Source organism: Zingiber officinale, chromosome 3A, assembly GCF_018446385.1.
Source record: "Zingiber officinale cultivar Zhangliang chromosome 3A, Zo_v1.1, whole genome shotgun sequence".
Taxonomy (NCBI): Eukaryota; Viridiplantae; Streptophyta; class Magnoliopsida; order Zingiberales; family Zingiberaceae; genus Zingiber; species Zingiber officinale.
In genome coordinates this window covers 154,379,536-154,392,986 of record NC_055990.1, presented here as the reverse complement: position 1 = coordinate 154,392,986, position 13,451 = coordinate 154,379,536, and the positions used below count along the sequence as shown (strand labels likewise).

The window sequence follows — 13,451 nt, the reverse complement described above, 5'->3', positions numbered from 1 at the left end:
ACTTGAACATGGGTGACGAGTAGACCCTCTTTAGCTAATATATTCATTCGTTCTTGTCCTATATGTCCTCATCTAGCATGCCAAACTTCATCATTTACATCAATATCACTAGTAAGAGCAATATTTGAAAAGCAACCACTAGTGCTATAATTAATATATGATTTTATATCAAGAACCATGAAACCATTTGATATATAATCATATCCTATTAACACAGAGTTAATACTTAGTTGCATACAACAACTGTAACAATTTATACAATAACCCAAATTAAGAAGACTAGTAATGGAAACTAGATTTCGTTGAATCTCAGGAGCATACAAGACATTATGCAGAAATAAGGTACATTCACCATGTAGGTTGAGTTTACGAGTACCAACTCCTTTGACTTAAATCCTTGCATTGTTTCCAATATATATCTATTTGTTGCCAGTTGGTACCCGATGATACTACACGTATGTAGTTCGATCACGAGCTACATGGTTCATTGCTCCTAAATCTATAATCCACAAAGGATAAAAATTAGCTAACAACACTGAACTAGCAACATAATGCTCATGAAAAGAAGATAAACATGAATTTACCTTTTTCGACTCAATACATTCCCAAGCAAAGTGATCCTTCTTACTACAGTTATAGCAAGTCAGCTTATTTTTTAGATTTCTTTCCATATTTCTTTCCTTTCTTCTTGATTAGGTCTTGCCTAGCAGCAACATCAGTTTTTTTCCTTTTCCCTTTCCTTTTTGAAACCATCTTTTCTTATTCTTGGATTCATATGCTTCAACAAAACCTTCAGCTACAAAAGCTTGTCTAGAAATTCATACAGATTCAATTTTCTCTACCTCAAGTTTAATATGGCGTGAGATATCAGTGAAAGTTTTGATACTTTCACTGTGTGTAAGGTTTTGTTTCATCATTTCCTAAGAATTAGAAAGAGAACAAATTATTGCTTGAACATGTTGTTCATCAGTCAACTCATAATCATCGCCTTTAGTCTTGAATCATGTTCACCATTTTTTTTAGATGTTGGGCCACGAATACATCAAATACTTTTTACAACTATAAAACTTAATTATCGACTGATGAAGCTTGCGTAAGCTAACTCTACTATATTTTTCTCTCAAGAGTCATAAGCTGATGGTAATGACTCATACTCAAATATCAGGTCATCTACCAATGAACTAATCAATATCCCCTTAGCAGTGGGGTTCTTTTTCTTCCATGTCTTATAGGCATCAAGATCACATTTATGCCATGTTGTAGAACCTTCACAGGTTCTTCCATAAAGTGATTTATAACCCTCTAAAAGTTCTTGTTCATCAAGAACATATTGTATCTTGAGATGTCATATTTTATAGTTATCCCCGTATTGAGTTCAGTTATGGAGTTCTTAGTAGCCATAATCTAAAATAAATACATTATTCAATAATTCAGTGTAAGTCATATATATAGAATTTATGATTGCCTTAATGTAAATTTGAGTTGATTTACAAAATCAAGTGGTAACTTTATTTTCACTCATCATTTGTATAATCTAATCTAATAAATATTGATCAAATTTATTGCACACATCCTATTAAATAAACTAATCATTTAAAAGAAAAAAAATAAACTAATCATTAAATTAGACATGAACTAATCATTAAATTAAACATGAACTAATCATTTTAAAGTTTGTTAACACATAATATAACTTTTTTCATTATATAGTATTGTTCGTACATAACAACAATTTCTACTACATTATTTTCATAAACTAAATTAGCTAATATTGTTCGTACATAACAACAGTAACAACAATAGAATTCTAATAAGCTAGATAAGCTAACACCACTTCCATTAGGATAAACACTAGTACAATGATTAACACTATCCCTTTAAACCAGGACTCGTTTGAGGTAATCTCTAGTAGGCCAACTTTAGGATTCTCCATTTAGTTCATATTGAGATCCTCTTCTAGATCCTCCTCAAACTTTTCAGGATCCACTTGCTCCACATTGTTAAGTAGCTCTATACATAACTCTGAATATGAGATGTGATCTTCATAGTGCCCCCATACATGATGTGCCCTTCTGAATAATCAATCAAGTTATCCAATATGTTCTTTGACTTCGTAAACTGGGTCATACTCTATATTGTGAATTGCCTCTCTTAGCTGATTCTGTCACACGTCATGATGGGTCATCATGTATATCATCTGTGACATCTAAATTTAAAAATAATAATGTCAGTTCAAAGCTGGCAAACCGTTAATAAAACCACTTTAATTCAATTCATACATATGGATAGAACAAATATACAAAATCCATAAGTAAATAAGAAAAAATAAATTTTTATTTATTTGAGAAGCTCCAATTGACTGCTATATTGGATCGATCAATTGGAAATCTGGGTCTTAAGCATTAGGTTAGTCCCTTGTTCTTACTAGAACTAATCTAATTAGACAGGGGTCACCTATACTTATGTATTGTTATTGTTCAACCTAAGCCCATTTAAGTAAAATTCAGATCTAGTGATCAAACCAATGCTCATTTGATCAATTACGGCTAGACTAGTTCTGGTTTGGACCAAACTAGTCTGGTTAAACCAATAAATGATTTGAACCAGACTGGGTCTAATTGAACCAAACTGATCTAGCTAAACCAACAAATGATTTAATTTGAACTAGACCGAGGTCTGATTAAACCAAATTAGTCTAGTTAAACTAACTATTGGTATGAACTAGATCAGGATCTAATTTGACAAACTAGTTCAAACCAAGTTGGGTTGAACCAAACTGGTGCTTATGGTTTTTGAACCAGACTTTCACATGAGAGAACTTTTCTCCTTCTTTTAGTTTGATTTTTGAACCAAACTGGTGCTTATGGTTTTTGAACCAGACTTTCACATGAGAGAACTTTTCTCCTTTTTTCGTTTGATTTAATAAAATCAAACATTTTCTCACGTTTTTAATTATCATTTGATTTATTAAAATTAAACTGTTTCTACTTCTTCTACACTATCATGATGCCTATGTTGTGAGACCCCACAGGTCATCAAAGTTGGTATGTGGTGGGATGCTTACCACATGAGATCGCGGAGTCGAAACTCAGGGTAGTCGGGGCGTAAATCCCCGGTCCCTGTGCAACTCACCCCACCTGCCACATGCTCACTCAGGATGCTGTGATTTACCTCCCTCGTGATGGCCTTGGGTCGGGTGCGGCGGGGGCGCTGGGGGCGAGCGATTTCACCTTTTGCTACATGATGCCTATGTTGTGACTTCTCTACCACGATGAATGTGTTGGGGTTGCAAGGTTGCAAACATAGTCCCATATTGGAAACACACGAGAAAGATCATGGGTTTATAAGAAAAAGATATCTCTATTGGCATGAGGCCTTTTGGGTAGAGCCCAAAAGCAAAACCATGAGGGCTTAGGCCCAAAGTGGACAATATCATGTCATTATTGAGATATCTAAATTCTTTTCGATCCTACAATTGGTATCAGAGCCCGGACTGCCAGAAGGTTTAACCGCTGACTGTGCACAAGAGCTATGATCTGATTGAGTCATGTGGATACAATATTAACCTCGAACAAAGAAAGTGGGGGCTCCTATGTTCGGATCAAGAGGACCATACACCAGGCAGGAAGTCCTAGTTGCGACTAGGCAAGGAAGTCCTAGTAGGTCGGGTGGACCGAGGGGCAGGAAGACCTGGTGGGTCTAGGCCCAAAGTGGACAATATCATGCTAATGTGGAGATATCTAAATTCTTTTCGATCCTACAGAATGCAGTTGCCGGTCACAACCGTAGCTCCCGGTGCGTTCTCCTGCATTCTTTGATTATAGACGTCGGTCCCCGGACTCCTAATGTGGTTGTCGGCACCCATGACACACGACAATTGTGCGAGGTGGTTTATTGAGGTCGTCGGCCTATTGAGGCAATCCTCGGTGCTCGCTAGTCACGAACGCTGGTCACCAGCCACCAGTCATGGTTATCGGCGCCGGTGATAGTCAATTTCTTCCGAGATAGTCCTGACGACAAGAAAATTGTGACACTGTTGCTTTTGCCCGGCGCGACTACACGATCTCTACCACGATGTGGTCGCCGAAGGAATTTTTCCTCAATCGAGCGTTACTTGCTTTGATAGCATTGTTGCTGTAAGAAATTCATATAAAACAACTACTACTTTGAGGTTATCAGCTCCGGGGCACCTCCAAGTCACTTGAGGTGCCTCCAAGGCTAAAATTTTATCCTCAAATTTTATCTGCTCTAGGGCACCTCCAGTCATCTGAGGCACCTCTGGTGCTTCACTCAAGGTGCCCTCCCTCAATCGAGGCGCTGAAAGTACTATTCATCCAAATTTATTTTTTTTTGCTCGAAGCTCTTGTAAAATATATTATAGTCTAAATAACAAAATTAATTATAAAATAGAGTTAACACAAATGCATAAATTATGAATTAGATCATGTATTACCAAGATCATAATATAATCTTGGTCTCAACTTAGATTTTCAAGTTGGATATAAGTTGGACTAGCGCCTATAGTCTCATCGGGACTTGTACTCACTAGATATCTTTCCTTCAATTGCTTACCTAACTTTCCATTTGTAGAATCACTTGATGTCTGATCTGGAGATTGTTGGTGCAATCATTCCTTGGGTCAAGGTTGCCTAGTTTGACTAAGGTCCAATGGATTTGAGATTGAGTTTCGATGTTTTGATAGTATATTGTTGACAACATATTTGGACATTATGTGAGAAAGGCCAAATAGGTCAAGGAGCACTGATACTTGACTAATAAAGTCCTAATCGGAGGTTAGGCAAGATAAGTCCTAATTCGAGGGTTAGGCAAATGGAAAATCCAAGTGAGTTAAAGAGGACCGCACATAGGCAAGGAAAATCATAATTGCGGTTAAGCAAAAAAAAAAGTCTAAGTAGGTCAAGGAGGATCACATGTTGGCAAGGAAAGTCCAAGTAAATTAAGAAGGATCACACGTTGACAAAGGAAAGTTCTAACTATGGTTAAGCAAAGGAAAATCCAAGTGGTTTAAGAAGAACCACACGTTGGCATGGAAAGTCCAAGTGGATTAAGGAGGATTATACGTTGGTAAAAAAACGTCCTAACTACGATTAGGCAAATGAAAGTCCAAGTGGGTCAAGGAGGACCACACGCTGGTAAGGTAAAGTCCTAACTGTGGTTATACAAGAATAAATTCTAAGTGGATCAAGGAGGACCGCATTTAGTGATCGGAAGACAACGGAAAGTTGACAAAGTCTAAGTGGGTCAAAAGGTTGACCGGACACTTAGTGATGAGTCTCAATAGGTCACGGTTGATCGGAGGTTGGGCTAGCAAACCCTAGACTTGGGCTAAGTAAGTTAGGATCGGACAATCGATCAGTGTTATGCCAATCAATTAGTGAATTGATTGTCCTCACTTCTTAGTGACACAGAGGAGTTCTCACTCGATCAACTTATTGATTGAGAGTTGTGCCAATCGATCAATCCAATCATTCAGTAGATGGATTGAGCGCACTTCTCCACTACGCACAGAGACATTCTCAATCGATTAGGTTTTTGTAAAGCACAATGTGCACTGTGCTAAATCGATTGGGAAGCTGCACCAATCGATTGAGAGAACCTCATGACAAATAGAGAGCTTTGGATTGATCAAGTGATCAATTGAGCTGTAAGTGATCGATTCGGCATGTTTGTGTCGCGAAGCACACTAGATTCCTTGTGAGACTTATTTTGGTCGGCATTGATGCAAAACTTATTTTCTAAATAATTTTGAACTTAAATTTTGTTTTTAAAAAATAACTATATATATATATATATATATATATATATATATATATATATATATATATATATATATATATATATATATATATATAATAACCTTTATTTTTTAAAAAAAATTATATCTAAATAAATACATGCATTTTAATAGATTATATTGGAATCCACAAAATATTTTTAAATAACTTTAAAATTATCCTATAATATTTATTAAATATTATATATACGATCTTCTCCTTAATTGTATATATAAATATATAGAGAAACCATCTGAATTCACTACTAAAACTAAAAAAAATATTATATTATACAATACAATATTTTTCAATAGAACTTGTTTTGTTTTTGCTGTTACAGCTTATTTTATGCGCCGGGTTCATTGACATTTAAAAAACCAACAAAGAAAAAGAGTGGTATGCGGTAGGTACTGTATTGACTCAAATGCAGGGACATGAGCCTCTCATATATAGGATTAAAAGTCTTCTCTTTTTATGTTTTTTTGATAAACCCTTCTTTTTTTTCGTAGTGTCTTCTTCCTTCCGACAATCAGAAATGTGACACATTTTTCTTCCCCCATGGATGGATTGCTCTTTGACAATATTAATGCATTCTCAAAAGTCATACCATTTAAAATTTCAACAGCAAATGCCCAAAATATGATTTCATTCTTCCAAAAGATGTATCTAATTTACTTTCTCCTCTTCTCTTTCCTTGCTTTTGCATATAGCACATATAAATAAAAGAATAAATAAAGAATGGCGTATTTAAATTTCAGAGCACCTTAGAAACTCATAATAATTAGAATGAGTCTAATTAAAGTTCTTTAAGTCTATGGATAAATTTTCTTAATAGATTTCAATTAAAATTTAATATTAAATCTAGAAGATTTAGATTTCTTAAAAGTCCTCATATATTGAAAGAGATTAGTACAATGAAAATATTTATGCTTAATTATAACATCTCTACTATAAGTTTTGTATATATGTCAATTGTCTTAAATTTATAAACTTTGAAAAATTTTTTATCATTGTTAAGACTTCAAGCTAATATCTCTCGGTATATATAAATTTTAGGGCATTTTAAAAATTTATAGCATGTCTAAATTTATTGATGAACTTAGAAAGTTTTAATTAATTTCATTCCAACTAATATTAATTTCTATAATGCTTCTAAATTTAAATATATCATTCTTTACCAATTTTTTTAAAAAAAAATCAGTGCCACAACAGTACTAATAGTGCTGGTATTTAAATTATGGTGTTATTTAAAAGAAATCATTGATTTTTAAGTTATAGTGTTGATTTCTAAAAACTATAATTATAATGGTTAACATCATGAAAAAAAAATAGAAGAGATACGAGAGGGAAGATAAAATAGAAAATTACAAAGAGAGGAAAATGCAAAAAGGGAAAAAAAACAAGAGAAGAGGGGAAAGTGAAAAATCAACTGTTAGTAGATGGAGTAAAATGAAAATTAGAGGCGCCTGTTTGGCATTCATAAGCACTTTGGAAATTTGCCGACATTCCAATCCTATCTTCTCTTTTTGTATTTATTGTCAGGCTTTCTAATATAAATGACATCCTTTCATTCATCTGTGCACAATCTTTCATGGTATTATAAATGGAAGATTATTCCGGCTCTAGGGGGGCCGCTGATGTGACGGTTTCATATTTTTTTATAAATGGAAGATTATTCGTTTATTGTCTCAATATCTCTTTACATCTATTATTATTAGAGTAGAAAATTTTCAAGAAAATATTAAAAAATAGCCATAAAAATTTATGGTCTACTATTTGACTTTTTTTTTGGACCTTATCATTTTTTATGTATATCCTTAAGTATTTCCTTAAGATTCTTTTTCTAAGTATATCATTTTTCTTATTATTATTGGATCGATAAAATTTTTAGTGATTTATCTTCCGGGCTATCCTAGCTAGCCAGTAGGAGGCCACCTTGAAAGGACTTTAAGTGACAGTTCCAAAATTTTTTTTCCCTTGCCAGTAGATGGAAGATTATCGTCTGAGTAACATAGTTGGTATTTACGTGGAATATTGGTATAATAAGTTATATGGTCGATTTCCTAGATGATATATCTATAATTCGCTTTTAGATCGTATAAGACCGCACTAAAAAACGAGGATTATCATCTTTTCGTAGTAGATGGAAGATTATCCTTCACTTATAACATGCCAAAAGGACAACCTAACGTAAAAAGACGAGCATTATCATCTTTCCGTGTAATAGTTGGAAGATTATCCTTCACTTATAACATGCCAAAAAGACAACCTAACGTAGACTCACACTGACACGGAAAACATAGTGGTCAGTGCCACAGTAGAACATTGAATTACAGATCCTGACCTACCCCAGATATATGAGTACAGAGTATCTCACTGACTGGTGTAAACCTTGCATAATTTATTGTCAATCTTCATTTTGTTAACATAATGATAAAGATGATGATCAAGTTGCATGGTGGATGGAATATTTGACAGTGATTGAAACTAAGTGTGGAACAGTGCAGCCATTTAATTTGACTTTGCCACTTTGTGATTGCAAGTCCCAGTTTCACACTCCTGGAGTGCGACCTCCAATTTGGTGACTAGTTAGCCACGAAGGGAGCGGATGCCCTATAAATATCCCTCCTTCCCTCGCTTGCTTCATCACCACACTAGCTCCTGCGTTCTTAACATAGCTAGTAGTGTGCGGCTGAAATGGCTAATAGAGCTCGCGTTAAGCTTTGGGCTGCTGCCTTCATCGCCCTTGTGAGCTTCCAGCTTGCGTTGGCAGCTAGATCGCTCACCGGGGCTGCCGCAGGAGGCGGTGGCGGAGGTGGAGGCGGAGGTGGAGGCTCTGGCAGTGGTTCTGGATATGGCTCCGGCTCCGGCTCTGGATATGGTGAGGGTGCCGGTGGAGGGAGTGCCGGAGGGTACGGTAGAGGAGGAGGAGGAGGAGGTGGCGGAGGAGAAGGAGGCGGAGGCGGTTCTGGCTCTGGGTCCGGCAGCGGTTATGGTTCAGGATACGGTGAGGGCGCTGGAGGAGGAAGCGCCGGAGGGTATGGGAAAGGAGGCGGTGGCGGCGGCGGCAGCGGAGGCGGTGGCGGTGGGGGAGAAGGGGGAGGTGTAGGCTCTGGCTCTGGTTACGGGCAAGGGTCTGGATCGGGTTACGGTGCGGGTGGTGGAGCTGGTAATGCTGGAGGATACGGAAAGGGCGGCGGCGGTGGAGGTGGTGGCGGCGGAGGAGAAGGCGGTGGTGTTGGGTCGGGATCCGGGTCCGGTCAAGGGTATGGATCTGGATCTGGATCTGGCTCCGGCGCGGGTGGTGCACATGGTGGTGGCTACGGTCGTGGTGGCGGCGGCGGAGGCGGCGGCGGCGAGGGATCAGGTGGGGGCACTGGCTCCGGCTCCGGCTACGGGTCTGGTTACGGCAGTGGAGGTGGAAATGGCCATAATTAGATGACTAGCTTTCTATGTATTATACGGGTATAATCATTCAAGACATGGTTGTTCGTGCTGTACCGCTACTGTATAATGAATAAATGATAGCTACTTTGCTATTTATAATTACGAATGATGCTTAATTATGCATGTCGTTACGTTCTTCTTAGTGAAAAATTTAGTATTTATATAAGAAAAAAGTGAAAGCCGCCCATTAGCTACTTGACACGTTAGACGTGCACCTCGATTGACACAGCCGCTGCAGTGTTTTTTCTTTATTATTTTTTAAGTAATCATTAAAAGGAATAATTACGAAATATTTCAAGAAATTATGTTTTAACAAATATAACAAGTTTTTCTTTTAGTTTTAATAAATTTTTATATGAATTTTCAATGTTGCTCATGCTGTCCGAAAGTGTGAAGGTGAAAAGTTAAGAGATGGTGACTTCATTGATCGAACGTGAACTTCACTCCACTATACAAAATAGATGATGTCAATGTCGAGCCAGAGAAGGTGTCTCCGACGTTGGTCCTCCAACGTTCAAGTCAGTCATCGGAATGTGGAGAAAAGTAGAGTAATAGTAGAATTATGCGCAAACAGTAGATAACACGCACCTCCACCGGTGATGGGCCTCACTTTATATAGAGCCCTGGTGGGCATCGTGCATGTTTCTCGCGGTATTAGCACGCTCTCCCATGTGTCCCATGAAAGGGCTTTGTCAGGAAAGTACCTCTGATACTATACCTTAACAAGACATGCATATCTCTGATGCGACAGTAGAAGCTTCTACCGTACGATCCGTTTGTCGACCATGCCTCGTGTCAGCGACACTATCTCCTAAAAGGATGTCGAGAGATACTATAGTGGTCTCATTGCTTGGCCGAGCAGGTAGTTGCTCGACCGGGACTCTGTTCCGTCCATAGCCAGATCCCGCTGCTTGGCCAAGCAGGGTAGTCGCTTGGCCGAGACTCCTCTGCTCTGTCGGCTTCCATGGTTCTTGATCCTGTCTGGAAGCTGAGAAGACGAACCTGCCGGTATGACGTGTCTGGAAGGTTGACCGCATCCTCTTGACCCGGTGGTGAGCTGTCCTCTACGTTGACCAGATCATCAGAAGTCCTCCTCCGGTCAACTGTACCTGCATCCAGCGACCGGGTCGCCCCGGCCTCTGGTACCTCGGTGCTCGAGGCGAATCCCACAGATATATAAGTAACTGCATAATAGTATAGCAATAAAATGAACAGATACCGAGTACGAGAACTTACCCTGGCCCAGGGGGGCGCCCTCGGATGGATGGATGAGCTGGCTGCGGGGCTGGTAGAGCTGTCGCGGCCCGAGAAGGCAGATGAATGCGGGTCAGTCGGGGAGCCGGATATGCGAGCGATGACTCCGAATGTAGTGTGGCGTGGATCCCAGACATGGCCTGTAGGACAGAACACTGCAACGGCCCGTAGCCCGAACAATATCAATAACTCAACGGCGCGATGGCCAGCACACAACACGCAAAGCACAACACGAATCATGAAAGCCATAAGTTGGCCAGCGGTGAGGGCGGCGTTCGAGGGTGGCAGTAGCCACTGGACGTGGCGGCGAGGCTGCGAGAACCGCTGGACGGAGCGGTGATATGTGTGAGGAGAAGAGGATGAAGGCAGCGGCGCTGGCGGTGAAGCCCGCTGGCCGCAGCGCGTGGGGGTGGAGGCAAAGCGTGGAGACGGCTATGGCAATTGCCCCGAGGCGGTAGCCGCAGGAGTCGCCGGCGGTGACCACTGGAAGCGACGACGACGATATGCTTCCGGCAGCGGCTGCGATAGCATGAAGAATCCATGGCACTCGAGTGAGGAGAAGGAGAAGTCTGGCAGCGGAGTCATGAGGAGGGGAGAAAGGTCGGCAGCCGACGGCCGGCGCCGTCGTCGGCGAGGAGGGAGGAAGAAGAGGTGAGGTGGTGGCGAACCTCACGAACCCAGCAAGCCCATCGAACCCCCTCCTCTTTCCTCCCGGCCCCCCCTTCCCCTTTTCTCCTCTTGTGCTCCAGCGCTTAAAAGCACTCAAAAGCCCTAAAGCTTTACCCTCCCAAATGACCAAAATGTCCTCTCACCTCACTTTAATTCCTCTTATGCCCCATTCATATCCGGATCACAAGCCTCCCCTTCAAGTCTAGTCGAAGGAGGCGTGAGTCCGACTGACTGGATAGTCTATCGCAAAGGATTGAACCGCTTTCGATACCAAAGTCACATCGCTGAACACAATGTACGCTGTCCTGCGAGCGGTCGCTATAATAGCGGTGTCGAATGAGATAGCAACGATGCCGAGCGGATCAAGTCGATAATTGATCTGACGCTGAGCGATGCAACGTCAGGTGAGATGCCGAGCAAGCTGAGCGACCGAGTGATGTCAAGCGCGTGCCCCAGTTCAAGAGTACGGCCGAATGGACGACCAAGCGGTACCAATCAGATGGCTACGAGAGTGCCGACCGAGCGGTGAAAAATGGTGCCAACCGGATGTCAAGAAATCGATCAAGCGCCGAGCAAGACTGAGTGATATCGAGTAGACGCTCGGGCGACGTGGAGCAAAGCGATCGGCGCGATCGAGCAAACGACCAAGTGATACTGATAAGATGGTTTCGAAGATGCTGAACGGACGATCGGAATGATGTCGATCGGACGGATAGATGTCGGGCGGACGATGCCGTGCGTGCGACCGGAATGACGTCGATCGATCGGATAAATGCCGGGCGGACGATGCCGCGCGTGCGACCGGAATGACGTCGATCGATCGGATAAATGCCGGGCAGACGATGCCGCGTGTGCGATCGGAATGACGTCGATCGATCGGATAAATGTCGGGCGGACGATGCTGCAAGTACGACCGGAATGACGTCGATCGATCGGATAAATGCCGGACGGACGACTGCTCAACCCCGAACGGGGGAGATAGATAATCATGAAACTGGTCTGTGACCAGTGAAGGCCGCTCAACCCCGAACGGGGGATATAGATATATGATGTGCTGGTCCGCTGAACTGGTCCGAGACCAGTGATGATCGGCTCGAATATAAACCTCCCGGCCGATCGGCTCGGGGGCCTTCGGCTTCGAGCCCGTGGCTCGGATATAAACCTCTCGGCCGATCGGCTCGGGGGAGATAGGAAATACGATATGCTGATAAGCTGGCTCGAGGCCAGTGATAATCGTTCGACCCCGAACGGGGGAGATAGAATATCTGAAGCTGGTCCTCGACCCCGAACGGGGGAGATGAAATAACTGATGCGCTCAACCGTGAACGGGGAAGATAGAATATCTGATAAACTAGTCCATGTAGCGGTCTTCAAGCCGGGGTTTTATAGTCGCCGGTTCGACTCTACGGTTTAACGTCTGGGCTAGACGGTCTTCAAGCTGGGGTTTTTATAGTCGCCGGTTCGACTCTACGGTTTAACGTCTGGGCTAGACGGTCTTCAAGCCGGGGTTTTTGTAGTCGCCGGTTCGACTCTACGGTTTAACGTCTGGGCTAGACGGTCTTCAAGCCGGGGTTTTTATAGTCGCCGGTTCGACTCTACGGTTTAACGTCTGGGCTAGACGACCCTGAGGGCTAATTCAAACCCGGCCGATCGGCTCGGTGGTCTTCGCCATCGAGCCTGCAGCTCGGATATAATCCTCCCGGCCGATCGGCTCGGCGGTCTTCGCCATCGAGCCTACAGCTCGAATATAATCCTCCCGGCCGATCAACTCGGGGGTCTTCGCCATCGAGCCTGCAGCTCGGATATAATCCTCCCGGCCGATCGGCTCGGGGGGTCTTCTCCATCGAGCCTGTGGCTCGTATATAATCCTCCCGGCCGATCGGCTCGGGGGTCTTCTCCATCGAGCCTATGGCTCGGATATAATCCGCCCGGCCAATCGGCTCGGGGGTCTTCACCATCGAGCCTGTGGCTCGGATATAATCCGACCGGCCGATCGGCTCGGGGGTCTTCACCATCGAGCCTATGGCTCGAATATAATCCGCCCGGCCGATTGGCTCGGGGGTCTTCTCCATCGAGCCTGTGGCTCGGATATAATCCGCCCGGCCGATCGGCTCGGGGGTCTTCACCATCGAGCCCGTGGCAGCCACGGGCTCGTATATAATCCTCCCGGCCGAACGGCTCGGGGGTCTTCACCATCGAGCCCGTGGCAGCCACGGGCTCGTATATAATCCTCCCGGCCGAACGGCTCAGGGGTCTTCACCATTGAGCCCCTGGCTCGTATATAAT

General features: G+C 42.5%; 1 protein-coding gene across 1 annotated transcript; it reads left to right on the top strand.

Moving 5' to 3' along the window:
* The first annotated feature begins 8,492 nt into the window (after nt 1-8,492).
* Nucleotides 8,493-9,233, top strand: LOC122050798 (glycine-rich cell wall structural protein 2-like). Its single transcript, XM_042611674.1, has one exon. The coding sequence runs from the start codon at nt 8,493-8,495 to the stop codon at nt 9,231-9,233; it is 741 nt and encodes a 246-aa protein (XP_042467608.1).
* The last annotated feature ends 4,218 nt before the right edge of the window (nt 9,234-13,451 follow it).